Below are 15,660 nucleotides of genomic sequence, written 5' to 3' on the forward strand. Positions count from 1 at the left end.
GGACTAGAGTCAGAGCGCTGAGGTCTTTCTGGTATGGGGTCAACGTGAACTTCGGAACGAACTCTTCACCAGCAGGGAGGGAGGTGGAGCTCTGTGCTGGCCTGATCCCCAAAGCTTTTCAGGGGTTCACCTTTGGTCTCTTCCTTTTTCTATTCTCTTTCTCTCTGCCTCAGAAGAGGCTAAGGGAACAGCCTAGAGGAAGCTGGGGAAGGAGCTAGGGACAGTGGGTCCCAACCTCGGCTGACCGTTGGAGTCACCTAGCGGGTTTAAAAAAAACGCTTGGGACTTCCCTCGTGGTGCAGTGGATAAGACTCTGTGCTCCTAATGCAGGGGTTAGGGTTCAATCTCTGGCCAGGGAACTAGATCCCACATGCATGCTGCAACTAAGGAGCCCACCTGCTGCAGCTAAGACCCGGCACAACCAGATAAATAAATAAATAAATAAATATTAAAAAAAAAAAAATACTCCTGGCCCCTTCCTCTCCCTCTCTTTTCCCCCAGCCAAATAACTCTGAACCACTGGGCAGAAGAATGGAAATTAGCTTGGAGAACAAGACTTGAGGAAGCAGAAGGTTCCTGCTGAGGAGAACTGTTGGGGGCCTTGGGAAGAAAGGTTCTCAATTGTCACCATGCTTTAGAATCACCCAGGGAACTTTAAAAACATGCCGATGCCTGGCTCTACCCCAGAGCTTGACTTCATTGTCCTGGGTGGGGCCCGAGCACTGAACTTTGTTAAAGCTTGTAGAGTGATGCTAGTGTGGAACCAGGAATGCTGAGTTAAGTGAGGGTTTGGGCTTGCTGTGATCAAGGTGGTTCTCTAAGTGATGATTTTGTTTTGTGATGACCTAAGGTAGCCCAGAGCAGGCAAATCATCAGGCTCCGCTGGGGAGCCCCGTCTCAGACCTCCTGAACCAGAACTTCAGGGGCGGAGCCCCAGAGTTGTGGGTTCACACTCCTCAGGGGATCCTCAGGCGATCCTGATGTTCAGTCAGCCTTGGGGACCCATTTCTGAGAACCTGAACTGGACCTAGCAGAGCAAACCAGTAAGGATCCTGTTACCAAGGACTCGCTGGCTTTGAGGCGGCAGCCGATGGAGCGGTTAATCGGTGAGCCTCCTGGTGCAAAGTGCTTGCTTGCTCCCTCCTGTGGTGCAGACCCACAGCAACTGAAGTGCTGGCTAGGCCCCAGAAGGCAGGATGGGAAGCTCTGATCCAGTGACCCACAGGGCTTATGCTCCGTGTGTCTTCTTGCCGGATGCTTTCCCCCCTGAAGCCTGAGTAAGCGACATGGTTATGTAGCCTGAAAAGGTAAAAGTGTTTGAGGACCAGCTGCTATCTGAGAGATACAGCGGCACCTAGGAAGGGTGGAAGAAATAATCGATCAAGGAATCAAGAAGAAAAAGTGATTTTTAAGATGCAGAGAGTATCCTAAACCAGCATTCAACAACAAAAAACAAAACAAGCAGTAAAGAAAACAAGGAAAAACTTGAAATGTCTGGCTTTAGGCAGAAGAGCTGAGGCTTTTTTGGAGAGCTTAAATCTGGTCCTTCTGAGGGAACAGCCTTGGTAGAGTATTCTGGAGACATCTGGTTATTCGCGGGCCTGAGCGTACCAGTTAAGGGGCTGGACTGCTCCCCAGCAGTGTGACTCTGACTATGCATAGACCAGCCTAATGCAGAGACGGGTGGTTTTTCTTGAGTAACATGTGACACAGAGATTGCTCACCCCAATTAAGCCCACAGGCCGCTATACTTCTGCTGATTGCTGGGGAATGAATGACGTCACCAGCCAGAAGACACATGAGATATGTCACTGGTGACTTTGAAGTTCACGATAGCAAATGGAGTGGCAGGTGGAATCTTCATCTCTTTGTCACTTGAAGTCTGTGTATGTGAAAGAAAACAGAGAACACAGAACTGAGTCCTGGAATGTAAGTGCTAGGATACCAGAGGATACACTCTGGTGAGGGATGGAGCAGATGTTATAGGGATTGGGAGAGATGCACTTAATAAAGGTTTAAACTGAAATTTTAGAGGAAGGGGAAAAATACACAGATAAAAGTATACATCTGGGTAGTTTGGAGGCTATGAGGTATTATAGAGAAAGAAGAATAAAGTTGGAAAAATTGCTCAGTAATGCATTTGGAGAAGCTAGAAGATTGGGAGTGATGCTTTTGGACTCATCAACATTTCAATGAGGCTAATAAACACATTTGCTTTTTACAGTTACTGCAAGGAGGAAACAATTTATTTGATTAGAATATGACAGCGACAGAGTATACCTTGTTTGGGCTTCTCTGGTGGTGCAGTGGTTGAGAATCTGCCTGCCAAGGCAGGGGACACGGGTTTGAGCCCTGGTCCGGGAAGATCCCACATGCCGTGGCGCAACTAAGCCCGTGCACCACAACTACTGAGCCTGTGCTCTAGAGCCCACGAGCCACAACTACTGAAACCCGTGCACCTAGCGCCCGTGCTCCTCAACAAGAGAAGTCCGTGCACCGCAACAGAGAGTAGCCCCCGCTCGCCACAACTAAAGAAAGCCCGTGCACAGCAGCGAAGACCCAACACAGCCAAAAAAAAAAAAAAGAAAAAAGTATACCTTGTTCAGAAGTGATGGATTTGCTAGAAAAGCTGAGATTGATATAGTATATCAAAGAGAGATGTACTTGTATGAGGATCTGCTATAATAAGGGATGCCTGCTGCCTCTGGGCAAGGTTACTTTTTGATTCTTTTGATTGCAGTGAGAGGGAAACTTCAGGACCAAGACACAGAGACCTGTCAAAGGATTTCACCTCCCCTTTCTCTCTTTCCCAACAAACGTAATGGACAGTACTACCCAGTACTGCCTCCAGCTTTTTGCCTGCAGGAGGGCTGCTTTTCACAACTAAACAGGAGAAGTCTCTTCCTTCCTCATTACAGATACGTGGCCCATCTCTTAGAAAGGACACCAAGGCCCTGGCCTCTGTTAATCCCATCTGCTTACCTTGGGAAGAAGAATTATTACATAGTGCTATCAGAGGGCTCTCAGATAACAGTTAGGGATTTTCCCTGAAGATCTCCCATAGTAAAGTACATGGAAATAAACCCCCATCCTAAGGGAAGAAGCATGGTGAAGAGAACACGAAGATAAAAGCAAAAAGAAGTAGGAATGATGTAACTGTGGGCATTTACTGCACACTCTCAGATCAGAAGAATAAGTGTTTTGCTTTCCTCATAAGAATCATAAAATTTGTACGAAAGGGAAATATGATAGCAATGGAAGCTTCAATTCCCTGAGCATCTTTTGCTAAAATCAGTTGCATTCTATTAGAAGCAGTACCTCTCTACATTAAAAAAAATGGTTTATTATGGAAGATTTCAAACATATACAAAAGTAGAGCAAATTGCACAGTGAACTCCCAGGGTTCAAGCACCAGCATCAATGATTATCAACATCTATGCTCCAACCACCCCTTCTCACCCACACTAGATTATTTAAATCATATCCAAGACATCAAACCATTTAATCCATAAAGGCTTCAATATGTATCTCTAAAGGATAAGGATTTATTATTATTTGACATAACCAGAGGCAATGTGGAATCCTTGTGAGGAAGTGATTATGCCTTCTCAGAGTTTATGTCCCAGAAAAAGAAATGCTGGTTTTCCTCCAAAATGTACTCTAAATTTTAGGCAAAGAGATTGCAGAAAAGTTCAGGGCAAAGAATTACAATTTTACAACCAGGGATTTAAAAACAGAAAAAAAACCAGGGGTGTCTTCAAAATGAAATTCTTTTTTTTTTTTTTTTTATTATTTGTTTATTTATTTTGGCTGCACCAGGTCTTAGTTGTGGCATGCGGGCTCATAGTTGCGGCATGCGGACTTTCTAGTTGTGGCCTGCACGCGGGATCTAGTTCCCTGACCAGGGATCGAACCTGGGCCCCCGGCATTGGAAGTGCGGAGTCTTACCCACTGGACCACCAGGGAAGTCCCTTCAAGATGAAATTCTGATACAATAAATTATCTTATTTAGGAAGAATAGGAGAATTATCTGAAGAAAGTGGTGTGATTGAACACATTGATTTTTTTTTAAACTAATTGATTTTTTAAAATTTATTTATTTATTTTTTAATTTTTGGCTGTGTTGGGTCTTCATTGCTACGGGCTTTCTCTAGTTGCAGTGAGCAGGGGCTACTCTTCTTTGCAGTGTGCGGGCTTCTCTTTGTGGTGGCTTTTCTTGCTGCGGAGCAGGGGCTCTAAGCACGCGGGCTTCAGTAGTTGTGGCACACGGGCTTAGTTGCTCCATGGCATGTGAGATCTTCCCAGACCAGGGCTCGAACCCGTGTCCCCTGCATTGGCAGGCAGATTCTTAACTACTGCACCATGAGGGAAGCCCCGAACACATTGATTTTTTTTTTTCATTTTAACATCTTTATTGGAGTATAATTGCTTTACAATGGAATGTTAGTTTCAGCTTCACAACAAAATGAGTCAGTTATATATATACATATGTTCCTATATCTCTTCCTGCATATCTCCCTCCCACCCTCCCTATCCCACTCCTCCAGGTGGTCACAAAGCACCGAGCTGATCTCCCTGTGCTATGCGGCTGCTTCCCACTAACTATCTACCTTATGTTTGGTAGTGTATATATGTCCATGCCTCTCTCTCGCTTTGTCACAGTTTACCCTTCCCCCTCCCCATATCCTCAAGTCCATTCTCTAGTAGGTCTGTGTCTTTATTCCTGTTTCACCCCTAGGTTCTTCATGACATTTTTTTTTTCTTAAATTCCATATATATGTGTTAGCATACGGTATTTGTCTCTCTCTTTCTGACTTACTTCACTCTGTATGACAGACTCTAGGTCTATCCACCTCATTACAAATAGCTCTATTTCGTTTCTTTTTATGGCTGAGTAGTATTCCATTGTATATATGTGCCACATCTTCTTTATCCATTCATCCGATGATGGACACTTAGGTTGTTTCCGTCTCCGGGCTATTGTAAATAGAGCTGCAATGAACTTTTTGGTACATGACTCTTTTTGACTTATGGTTTTCTCAGGGTATATGCCCAGTAGTGGGATTGCTGGGTCATAAGGTAGTTCTATGTGTAGTTTTTTAAGGAACCTCCATACTGTTCTCCACAGTGGCTGTATCAATTTACATTCCCACCAACAGTGCAAGAGGGTTCCCTTTTCTCCACACCCTCTCCAGCATTTATTGTTTCTAGATTTTTTGATGATGGCCATTCTGACTTGTGTGAGATGATATCTCATTGTAGTTTTGATTTGCATTTCTTTAATGATTAATGATGTTGAGCATTCTTTCATGTGTTTGTTGGCAGTCTGTATATCTTCTTTGGAGAAATCTCTATTTAGGTCTTCTGCCCATTTTTGGATTGGGTTGTTTGTTTTTTTGTTATTAAGCTGCATGAGCTGCTTATAAATTTTGGAGATTAATCCTTTGTCGGTTGCTTCATTTGCAAATACTTTCTCCCATTCTGAGGGTTGTCTTTTGGTCTTGTTTATGGTTTCCTTTGCTGTGCAAAAGCTTTTGATGAGCTCAGATTTTTAGAAACGATATGCAAGAGATAATGAGAGGTGACATAATCAAGACTAAATAAATAAAGGAGTGACCCTGCAAGGAGAGTGTCCTGAGGTTAATGCCCAGCATAAACTAAGACCTGAAGAAGTTACTAAGGCCAACAAAAGTTTCCGAGAGCAATGTTTAGAGTGAGAACAGCAGGGGCAAGGCTGGATGCTCTGGGGGCAGTTAGATCTACGATAACTAGATGGTGGAAAGGAGAGGCCACAGTCCCTCTTTTCCTCTAACTTGACCTGCAGAAGGATTGCTCACCTAAGAAATGGTTCAATAAAAACCCAACAGGCCGATAGATCTAGGCCAACAAAAAACAAGACCAAGAGAGTTGAGGAGATAGTAATAAAGCGTGTCATTGCTTTAAATGTTTTTAACTATCCACTTGCAAACAAATGGAAAGAATTTATAATTAGTTGAGATGACAGAATGACTACTAGGCATCTCCAGGACCTTGGAGAACAGGAAGGGTGTAAAAAGGAAACTGTTGACTGACCTATTAGTTTCCTATTGCTGCTGTAGCAAATTACAACCAATTTAGTGGTTTAAAACAACACAAATTTATTATTTCACAGTTCTGTAGGTCAGAAGTCTGAAAAGGGTCTCACCGGGCTAACATCAAGGTGTCAGCATTGCCATGTCCCTTTCTGGAGGCTCTAGGGGAGAATCCATTTTCTTGCCTTTTCTAGCTTCTAGGGGCTCATAGCCCCCTTCCATCTTCAAAGCCAGCAGTAGCTAGTCAAGTCTTTCTCACATCAAAAGTCTTTCACATGGGCTTCCCTGGTGGCACAGTGGTTGAGAGTCCGCCTGCTGATGCAGGGGACACGGGTTCGTGCCCTGGTCCGGGAAGATCCCACATGATGTGGAGTGGCTGGGCCCGTGAGCCATGGCCGCTGAGCCTGCGCGTCCGGAGCAAAAAAAAAAAAAAGGCTTTCACACTGACTCTTCTGTTTCTCAGGGCCACTGTGCCTACCACAAGTGATAACCTGGCTTTCCAAGAAAGAGAAGGAGGGACTTCCCTGGTGGCGCAGTGGTTAAGAATCCGCCTGCTAATGCAGGGGTCACGAGTTCGAGCCCTGGTCCGGGAAGATCTCACATGCTGCAGAGCTACTAAGCCCGTGTGCCACAACTACTGAGCCTGCGCTCTAGAGCCCGTGAGCCACAACTACTGAGCCCGAGTGCCACAACTACTGAAGCCCATGTGCCTAGAGCCCGTGCTCCACAACAAGAGAAGCCACCGCAATGAGAAGCTCGCACACCGCAACGAAGAATGGCCCCCGCTTGCCGCAACTAGAGAAAGCCCACACACAGCAAGGAAGATCCAATGCAGCCAAAAATCAATAAAGTAAATAAATTTTTTTTAAAAAAGAGAAGGAGGTGGATTCTGAGCATGCTGCACTGGTAATCTGAGGTTGATTCCTCCCCAAATTCTAGGCTCATCTGTTAAACCTGGTTAGCAAAGTGTGAAGGGAAGAAAGGAGGATCTCTAGTAACCTGTATAGATTTGCTAAAAACAAGCTAACCTCATTTTTTGTTCAATTTTAATTTTTTATTCAAGTGTAATATACAAAAGGAACTGTACACATGTCATAAGTGTACAGCTTGATGAATTTTCAAACTGAGCACACATGTGTAACCAGCATCCACATCAAAAAGGCAGCCCCCTGAACCTCTCGTGTGTTTCTCCCAGTCACTCCCCTGTGCCCCCCATGCACACGCTAAGGGAAATCACTGTTCTGACTTCTAGTAGCATAGATTAATTTAGCCTGTTTTGATGTAACTGGATATAAAGGGTATGTACTCTCTTGTGTTTGGCTTGTTCACTTAATACATTTGTGACATTCATCCATAATTTTGTCTGTAGCTGTAGCTGGTTCTTTCTCATTTGCTGTTTAGTATTCCATTGTATTCATTTAGCCATTCTATCGTTGATTGGCATTTGGGTTGTTTAAATTTTTGACTATGACAATGGTATAGCTATGAACATTCTAGCATATATATGTACTAATTTCATTTGAATCATTATTTGATAGCATCATTAGATTTCTAGAGCAGAGACATGTGTATACAGATTTCAGAGAGGTTCTTGGCAAACTCTTGTGATATTCTTGTTGACAAGGTAGAAAAAGGTGGACTAGATAAAAAAAAATAGTTTGGTGGATTCCTGGTTGACGTTGTGGAATAATGACAGCAGAGAGGAAGGTCTATAGTGATAGACTACAGGGCTCTGCCTATCCTAGTCAACATTTTTATAAGTGACTTCAGTGAAGATCCAGAAAGTTTGCTAATCAGATTTGCAGATTTCACAAAATTGAAGGCATTTGAACTAACTGATTAAAATGAAGGGGGAGCTCCATTTCTGATAAATGGAAATGATGCCTAAAAATTCAGAGAGGAAAGTTACTAGGAACAAGTGTAAAGCCCCATATTTGGGATTAAAAAAAAAATCACTTTTAATAGGCCCAAACACAGGGAGAGGGAAAAGCTGATCAGTTTGGGAGCAAAAAAGGAGTTACAGTTGACGAGTTCAAACTGAGACTCCATAGCCTGCAACAGTAGCTGGAGTTTTCTGTGTGGGTCTCAGTTTCCAGGGAGACACTGACAAAGTGCAATTAATACAGAGGAGTGAACTGGGCCGGTGAGTGGGAAACCATATTTATCACACAAGATGTTGAAGAACATAGGTCTTTGGACTGAAGAGGGAAGACTCAAGGGGAACGGGATGTCAGTCTTTAATGACAAGAAGGGCTTATCGTGATGTGCGAGAGGCTTCAGCTTGATGCTTTGTGGCTCCAGAGGAGAGGTCCAGGACAATTAGCTAGAAGTTGCGAGGGAGAAGTTTTTGGCTGGGTGGGAGGAAGAGCTATTGGTCTCTTTACAGACGGCATGAGTGGCCTAATAAATTGCTGAGGTTTTTACAGTCCCTGGGAATTTGAAGGAGAAAATGGCTTAAATAGCAGCCCAAGTTGTGTGTTATGTTGTATGTATTTAAAACTAATGGTGCTGGGAGAATTGCAGGCTGAATGTTCTTTTTCAGGGACTGTTTAGTTTGAGCATCTGAACTAAATCTGGGCGTCTGATCCTGAATGGGCCTGCAAGCTTTGTTCACTTCTGGATCAAGCCAGGCATCTGCTCTCCTTGCTTTTAGTTCTAGAGCTGATGCTGGGCCTCAGTGCTGGAACTAGCCTCCTCCTCCAGGGGCTCATGGAGGCTGGGTGTCATGACCATTCAGGAGCATCTCTTTAGATGATTATAGGAGTGACTTCTTCTCAGCTGCTTGTTCCTTCAAAGCAGGGGTCAAAGCAGGAATGGAGGTGCACCTGAGTCAAGGGTCTGAGGTGATTTTCAGCCCATCTTTCTGTGGTCTTGGCCCAGTGTTGGGTAGAGATTGAATTGCACCTAGAGGTGGAGGGTAGGGCATCTCTGTCCTTGAGGTTAACTTGCAGTTGCCTCCATATTATTCTAACCCCATGTCCTACCCCCACCCCCTTCCCTGCCTCTGAAGCAGGAGGTCAGGCTCCACTTCAAGAACAGTGTACTTGGCTGGGCTCTGGGGCCACCGGTCAGCTGTATCCGCTGGGGGTGGGGACAGAGAGCCCAGTCAGCACTGCTGCCTGCCATTCCCATTTCCTGCTGCCACGGCCAAGAGGCCCTGGAGGAAGCTGAGCGCTGGGGAAGATGAGGGCCAGCGCTCTTTCCAGAGGATTCCCTTCTTCGTTCAAACCGAACCTCCTGTGCTCAATACAGAGAGCAGATCCGGGCAAGATGGTGGGTCAGTGGCTGAGAACAAAGCCTCAGGAGTGGGGGAGGAGGAAACACTGGTGGGTAAGAGGAAGGATACAGATGGATGGATATAGAAGTAGACTAGAGAAGCTGTAAGGATTAAAATGTAAACAATCCATGTATTTTCTTTTCAGAATTTGTTGTAGTAAAGGATAAGGAGTTGGCTCTTCCTTGGACAGAGCTGAGAACAGAAGCATGTGGCATGTGGTTACAGACTGACTCTGAACCAGAACCAGTCTCTTAATTCTCAAGCCTATCCCAGTTTAGTGTTGTCACCCTGGTGACCCTGAGGGCTACTCATGAATTTTTTTTTAAATTTATTTATTTTTGGCTGCATTGGGCCTTCGTTGCTGTGCGCAGTCTTCTCATTTCGGTGGCTTCTCTTGTTGCAGAGCATGGGCTCTAGGCGCGCGGGCTTCAGTAGTTGTGGCACACGGGCTCAGCATTTATGGCTCATGGGCTTTAGAGCTCAGGTTCAGTAGTTGTGGCACACGGGCTTAGTTGCTCCGCGGCATGTGGGATCTTCCCGGACCAGGGCTCGAACCTGTGTCCCCTGCATTGGCAGGCGGATTCTTAACCACTGTGCCACCAGGGAAGTCCACCCATGAATTTTAATTAGGGGACCCCATTCCCTTGTGAATATGGTAACTCCAGTTGTCCCAGATGCTTCTAATCCAACCTGGCTTGAGTTATATTAGTAAGCCAGCAGCAGAGCCCGAGGGTGAGGGGTGGAGGTTACAGGATGGAGAGAAGAGGCAGGAGGCAGAAGTCCAGTGGGGAGTAAAGGAGGGGTGACCGGCTGAGGAGGATCAGCAGATCTGAAAGATTTGCCCGTTTTATGGGATGCTTGTGGAGACTACATGCTTGTGTCTTTATTAACACTACGTTGGCCTGGAGTTGTGGGTGCATTTTTGCCCAGCCCTGTGATAAGGTTTGGTGGTTTGTTGGCTTGTTTATTAGGCAGAAAGGCAAGTGTTTGTTTGGGACAGGAATGCCCCCTTTCTGCAAGAGCGGAAAAGAACTTGGGCAGTAAGGGAGGGGGAGACAGAAGGTGAGACAGCTGTTCTGAGGGGCTGCTCTTTCCTGCCTCTCAGGATGAAGTAGCCTCTGGGCCAGAGTGTGATGAGACCAGGACACAACAAAACAGAAGGGCTGGGGACACTGAGGGCCACACCACTGCCAGAACTGAGACAGGGAGTGCTTGGGACTGAGCTGGTGGCCTGAAGCAGGCAAGCCCAGCACTTTCTCCTCTGGTAAGGCAGGCTGGCTCTGATCTTGTCTTCGCAGCCCTTGGGAGAACGGCTGTTAAGCCCTCCTTCTAGTGCTCCAGTTGCTGAGCTGGGAAGGAGGGAGCAGTGAAACGATCCACTTTGCCACAGCGGGGAAGGTGCGGGGTATGTGGCTGCCTGCTTGTTTAAGAGGTTGGTGGGGGATTGAGGAACGTTCTGCTGAATTTCAGACTTGTTTCTTTTGATTTTCTTCCCCTCTTGAATTTCTTCTTCTGAAGCAGCAGATTATAGCTTTTTTTGGGGGGTGGGGTAGTAGATTTCTCTGAGATTCTGGTGAAAGTTATCGACCCTTTTCTTAGAACAATGCATATTCTTTGGACATATGTACATAACACTTTACAAAGAATTTCAGGCCTGTGGAAGCCCTAGGTTAAGAACCCTGCCTCTAAGGGCAATCCATGAATTTTGCTGAAGCTCATCCAAGTAAAGGGATTGCCTCTACCCCAGGATAGAAGGACTTGAGGAATGTTTGTGGCTCTGACTTTTGCATTGTCCAGTCAGGAAAAATGCCCCATCCCCCTTCTGTAGGAACCTCAGTTCCAAGAGTCTTTCCAAGCATGAAAACAAGCAGCTGAGCTGGCCGGCAGTAGCAGGAAGTCTGGCCTCCAGCCTAATCCTGGCCACACATCCTGACCTGCTAGCCCAGACGTTGGATAAGTCACAAGAGGACTCATCAAGGTTAACAGTAATCCCACAGCATCAGAGTGTTGGGTCCTGGAGCCCATATAAGGGGATACAGGGCTGGAGAGGGTGAGAGACCATGACTTTTCAGAGCCAACAGCTGGAACGCATCACTAATCCTGTTCCGCTACCAGTTGCCTCCTATTGCTGTGAGCACTTTTGTGCGTAAGCAAATCCAGTCGCTTTGTTTTGTGTCTCTTGTATAAGTGCTGAGGGCGTGCGTGCGTGCGTGCGTGCGTGCGTGCGTGCGTGCGTGCGTGTGTGTGTGTTGCTGTGTACACAGGTGCTCAGCAAGAGCCTTTGAATGATAATGGTGAGGGCATTCTGGGCAGAGGTTTCCAATGAAGAGCAGGTCAGAGCCCAGACAGTTCCGTCTTTGGCCAAAGGCTCTATTTTGGTGACTGGTACCAGAAAAACTGCTTGGGGGTCTAAGGCCCTCTGGACGGTGGGGCCAGTCACCAATCAGTATTATTTTTCTTTCAGGTCTCTTAACCTTCATTAACTGTGCCTATGTCAAGTGGGGAACCCTGGTACAAGATGTTTTCACCTACGCAAAAGTATTGGCGCTGATCGCCGTCATCATCGCAGGCACTGTTAGACTTGGCCAGGGTAAGAAATAAGAGTGACAGCAACTAATGTCTGTTAAGCATTTTCCATACGCCATACCCCTCTAAGTGACCTCTGTGCATGATTTCATTTAATGGGTACTATTATTATCCCCATTTTATTTTTTTGGCCATGCCCCAAGGCTTGCAGGATCTTAGTTCCCCCACCGGGGTTGAACCCGTGCCCCCTGCCATGCAAGCACGGAGTCCTAACCACTGGACCGCCAGGGAAGTCCCTGAAGTCCCTAGCTTAAGTAGTGGAGCTGAAATCTGTACCCAGGCAGACTGAGCCCAAAGCCTGTCCTGTCATTTCTCTGCATGCTGCCTCCCAGAGGAGGTTGATCTGGGCAAAAAGGAGCCATCCCGGGAGCCAGCTTTTGCAGATTGTCGAGCCCAATGCTGTAGCTCTGACTGTTCTCCCCTTGGGAGCGGACAAGGGTGTGAACACCTACCCTGCAACTACTCTGTTGACTGGGCATACTGAGCCCTGCCCTTCCTCCACTCCGTATCAGCTGTCTGGGTTAGGAAGGGGGCAGACAGAACTGCATCACCCCTGTTCTCCAGCCCTCTGCTCTGTCGTGGATCCTTACTCTAGAGAGCCACCGGGGTCCTTCCTGTCAAGACCCCTGTGCTGCTCCCTGCACTCTGGCCCACTACTGTAGATGTCTCTCTTCTGCTCCCCATTCTTTCACTGGTACCCTTGCTGCCAAGGTGTTGTAAGCCACACATTCTGTTATCGTCACATTCTTCCTCTCCTTTACCGGATCACCTTGTAGTTGGGGTGTAGGCCACTAATCCTTATGCCTTTCCATATTCTCTGGGTTCCAGGAGCTTCAACTCACTTTGAAAATTCCTTTGAGGGTTCATCATTTTCAGCGGGCAACATTGCTCTGGCACTGTACTCGGCTCTGTTCTCCTACTCGGGCTGGGATACCCTCAATTATGTCACTGAAGAGATCAAGAATCCTGAGAGGTAGGTACCTCACCATCAACTTTCCATGGCAATGATAGCCATCATTTATTGAGCTCCTACTGTGTGCCAGACAGCATACCACAACTAGTTGATTTTATCAGTGTCATTTTAATAGACTGCAGGCCGGAGGCCCAGGGAAGTAACTTGTCCATGATCACAGCAGCAGAGCTAAGAGGTGAACTTTCTCATGTGTTAAAAAAATTTTTTTCTTCACAGGCCTTTTCTCATTTGTTCATGCATTTCTGCATTAATCAAAGCAAGTTGTACCATGTGCTTGTGTATACTTTTTTTTTTTTTTTTTTGCGCGCTACGCGGGCCTCTCACTGTTGTGGCCTCTCCCGTTTGCGGAGCACAGGCTCCGGATGCGCAGGCTCAGCAGCCATGGCTCACGGGCCCAGGCGCTCCGCGGCATGTGGGATCCTCCCGGACCGGGGCACGAACCCGCATCCCCCGCATCGGCAGGCAGACTCTCAACCACTGCGCCACCAGGGAAGCCCCTTCCTTTCTCTTCTGATCCCTTCCTTGTTTCTCAAATTCATACTGACTTTGAATTGTGGTATTGTTTGTTTCAGGACACCATTTTTACTCTGAATTGCCCTGTAGTCAAGCAGAGTAAAAAGAACTCTGGGCAGGGAGTCAAAGCGCCTGGACCTGTCTTTCCACTGATTTGTTGGATGACCTTGAGGGAATCCCCTGCCATCTCTGCCTGCTCCTTGTCTGTAACTGAGGGGGTTGAATTATATGATCTCTAGAGCTTTTCCTGGCTCTGAAATTCAATGATTCTAGGACCTAAGATTTGCTCACTCCCAGGGAGTGAGGTTTCTATAAATTTCTAAGTCAAAATAATAATAATAAACACCTTTTGGCTTTGAGAAACAGTATTCCTGATACACATCTAGTGCTGCAACCCTGGGAGCAGATGCTAGCAGATCGAGGCCTGGGCGGTGCTTCCACCTACAGGACAGAAACTGAATGACTTTGAGTATTTGCCCCCCTCTCACTGTGAAGAACGTTTATAAAGATCATGGCTTTATTGGGCCAGAGGGACCTTGAGAAGTCTTTCTCTTGGCCTCTGGTTAGGACGGCACTCAAAGCTCTCAAACTGAGTAAGGGGGCGGGGTGCACATGTTTCCCAGATTGCTTGCTCAGATACACATTGTTCTTTCTACTGAGGACCTGTATTATTCTCTGGCGAGGCTAGACTGCAGTTCCCCTCTATAATTTCTTCTTTCATAGTTAACCTTAATACAAATTTTTCAGTGTTGACAGTCTTAGAGGAGGAATCCTGATACTAAGAGACCTCTAGAGTAAAACAAACAAAACTTTCCTGTGCTATTATCATGCTGTGACACAGTCATCTGTTAATCCTTTTTCCTTTTTTTGTGTAGGCCTTTCTCCGAATGTGATGTTCCTTTCCCTGATGCTCTTTAGTTCTTGAGTTCAGAGCTTAAGCCACTATCCTATCCTATCCTAGGCAACTTCAAAGGCAAAAGCCCTGGGGAATTGCCACGGGAGGCCCCATCCCCGGATTAGTGGGGCGGAGTCTGAGAATGAAAGGACAGTGGGGAGGAGACTGTGGGGCTAATATATCCACTTTTCTGTTTGGCTGTAGGAATCTGCCCCTCTCCATTGGCATTTCCATGCCCATTGTCACCATCATCTACATCTTAACCAATGTGGCCTATTACACCGTGCTCGACATGAGAGAGATCCTGGCCAGCGATGCTGTTGCTGTGGTAAAGGATTTTCACTAGCAGAAGGGTGAGGGTGTGTTTGTGGGCTTTGGGTATCGTGCTGCTCTTCAAAGTCCCAGAAAGCGGGTAGTCCTTGAAAAGAGTATGCCTAGAGTACTGGGCGTGCGAGGTCGTTAGCCCTGCTGTGGAAGAAAGGGTTGGGTTGCTAGTAGGGGGCACCAGGGGGCATGCTTGTCCTTGCCTTCCATCCCCGTTAGGTCCTGCTAATGACTCTTCTCCATTCCTTTCCCTTAGACATTTGCAGACCAGATTTTTGGAATGTTCAACTGGACCATTCCAGTGGCAGTTGCGTTATCCTGCTTTGGTGGCCTCAATGCCTCCATTGTGGCTGCGTCTAGGTACGAGTGTCACCTTTTACTGAGGGGTAAAGTGAAGAGCTGTGGCAGGGCAGGGCAGGACTTAACAGGACCCAGACTTTAGTCACTGCGATCCCTAAGTGACAGTCACAACGCTTTGGCCTTGTTCGCATCAGCAGCCTCCCGTTCTTACAAATCTCAGTATTGAACTCCGTTCCAAATTATTCAAACCCTTTTGAAGGAGGGGATGCCAGAGAGGGAGAGCCTTGTGGCACAAGAACCAGGCCACACCCACGTCCCCCAAGTTTCTCAGCCTCTCCTATCTTACCCAAAATAGGCTTTTCTTTGTGGGCTCAAGAGAAGGCCATCTCCCTGACACCATCTGCATGATTCATGTTGAGCGGTTCACACCAGTGCCGGCTCTGCTCTTCAATGTAAGTGGTCTCAAGACTGGGGCTGAAAGCCAGATTGTGGGGGAACTTTACTAGCAGTAGATACAACTGTTCTTAGCTCCCCAGAAGCTCTAAAGAAGATTCTAATAGAAAAACTGTTGATGGACCATCCACTGTGGGCAAGGCACTGTGCTGTAACTGCTGCAGTGGTTTATTTATTTATTTAGGTTGTGCTGGGTCTTTGTCGCAGCATGCGGACCCTTGGTTGTGGCATGCACGTGGATCTAGTTCCGAGACCAGGGATTGAACCC

The 15,660-nt window shown here is 46.6% G+C and overlaps 1 protein-coding gene across 3 annotated transcripts in view; it reads left to right on the forward strand.

Moving 5' to 3' along the window:
- The window catches only part of SLC7A7 (solute carrier family 7 member 7), a 35,927-nt gene that overhangs the window by 18,206 nt on the left and 2,061 nt on the right, over positions 1–15,660 (forward strand). For all 3 annotated transcript variants that reach the window (XM_082840985.1, XM_082840984.1, XM_082840986.1), the window contains 5 exons: positions 11,813–11,938; positions 12,763–12,907; positions 14,520–14,643; positions 14,896–14,999; positions 15,295–15,391. In XM_082840985.1, coding sequence (XP_082697111.1) covers positions 11,813–11,938; positions 12,763–12,907; positions 14,520–14,643; positions 14,896–14,999; positions 15,295–15,391 — 596 coding nt within the window. The remainder of the gene's footprint in view (positions 1–11,812; positions 11,939–12,762; positions 12,908–14,519; positions 14,644–14,895; positions 15,000–15,294; positions 15,392–15,660) is intronic.

The sequence above is a fragment of the Leucopleurus acutus genome (assembly GCF_964270905.1).
Source record: "Leucopleurus acutus genome assembly, chromosome: 1".
Classification (NCBI taxonomy): domain Eukaryota; kingdom Metazoa; phylum Chordata; class Mammalia; order Artiodactyla; family Delphinidae; genus Leucopleurus; species Leucopleurus acutus.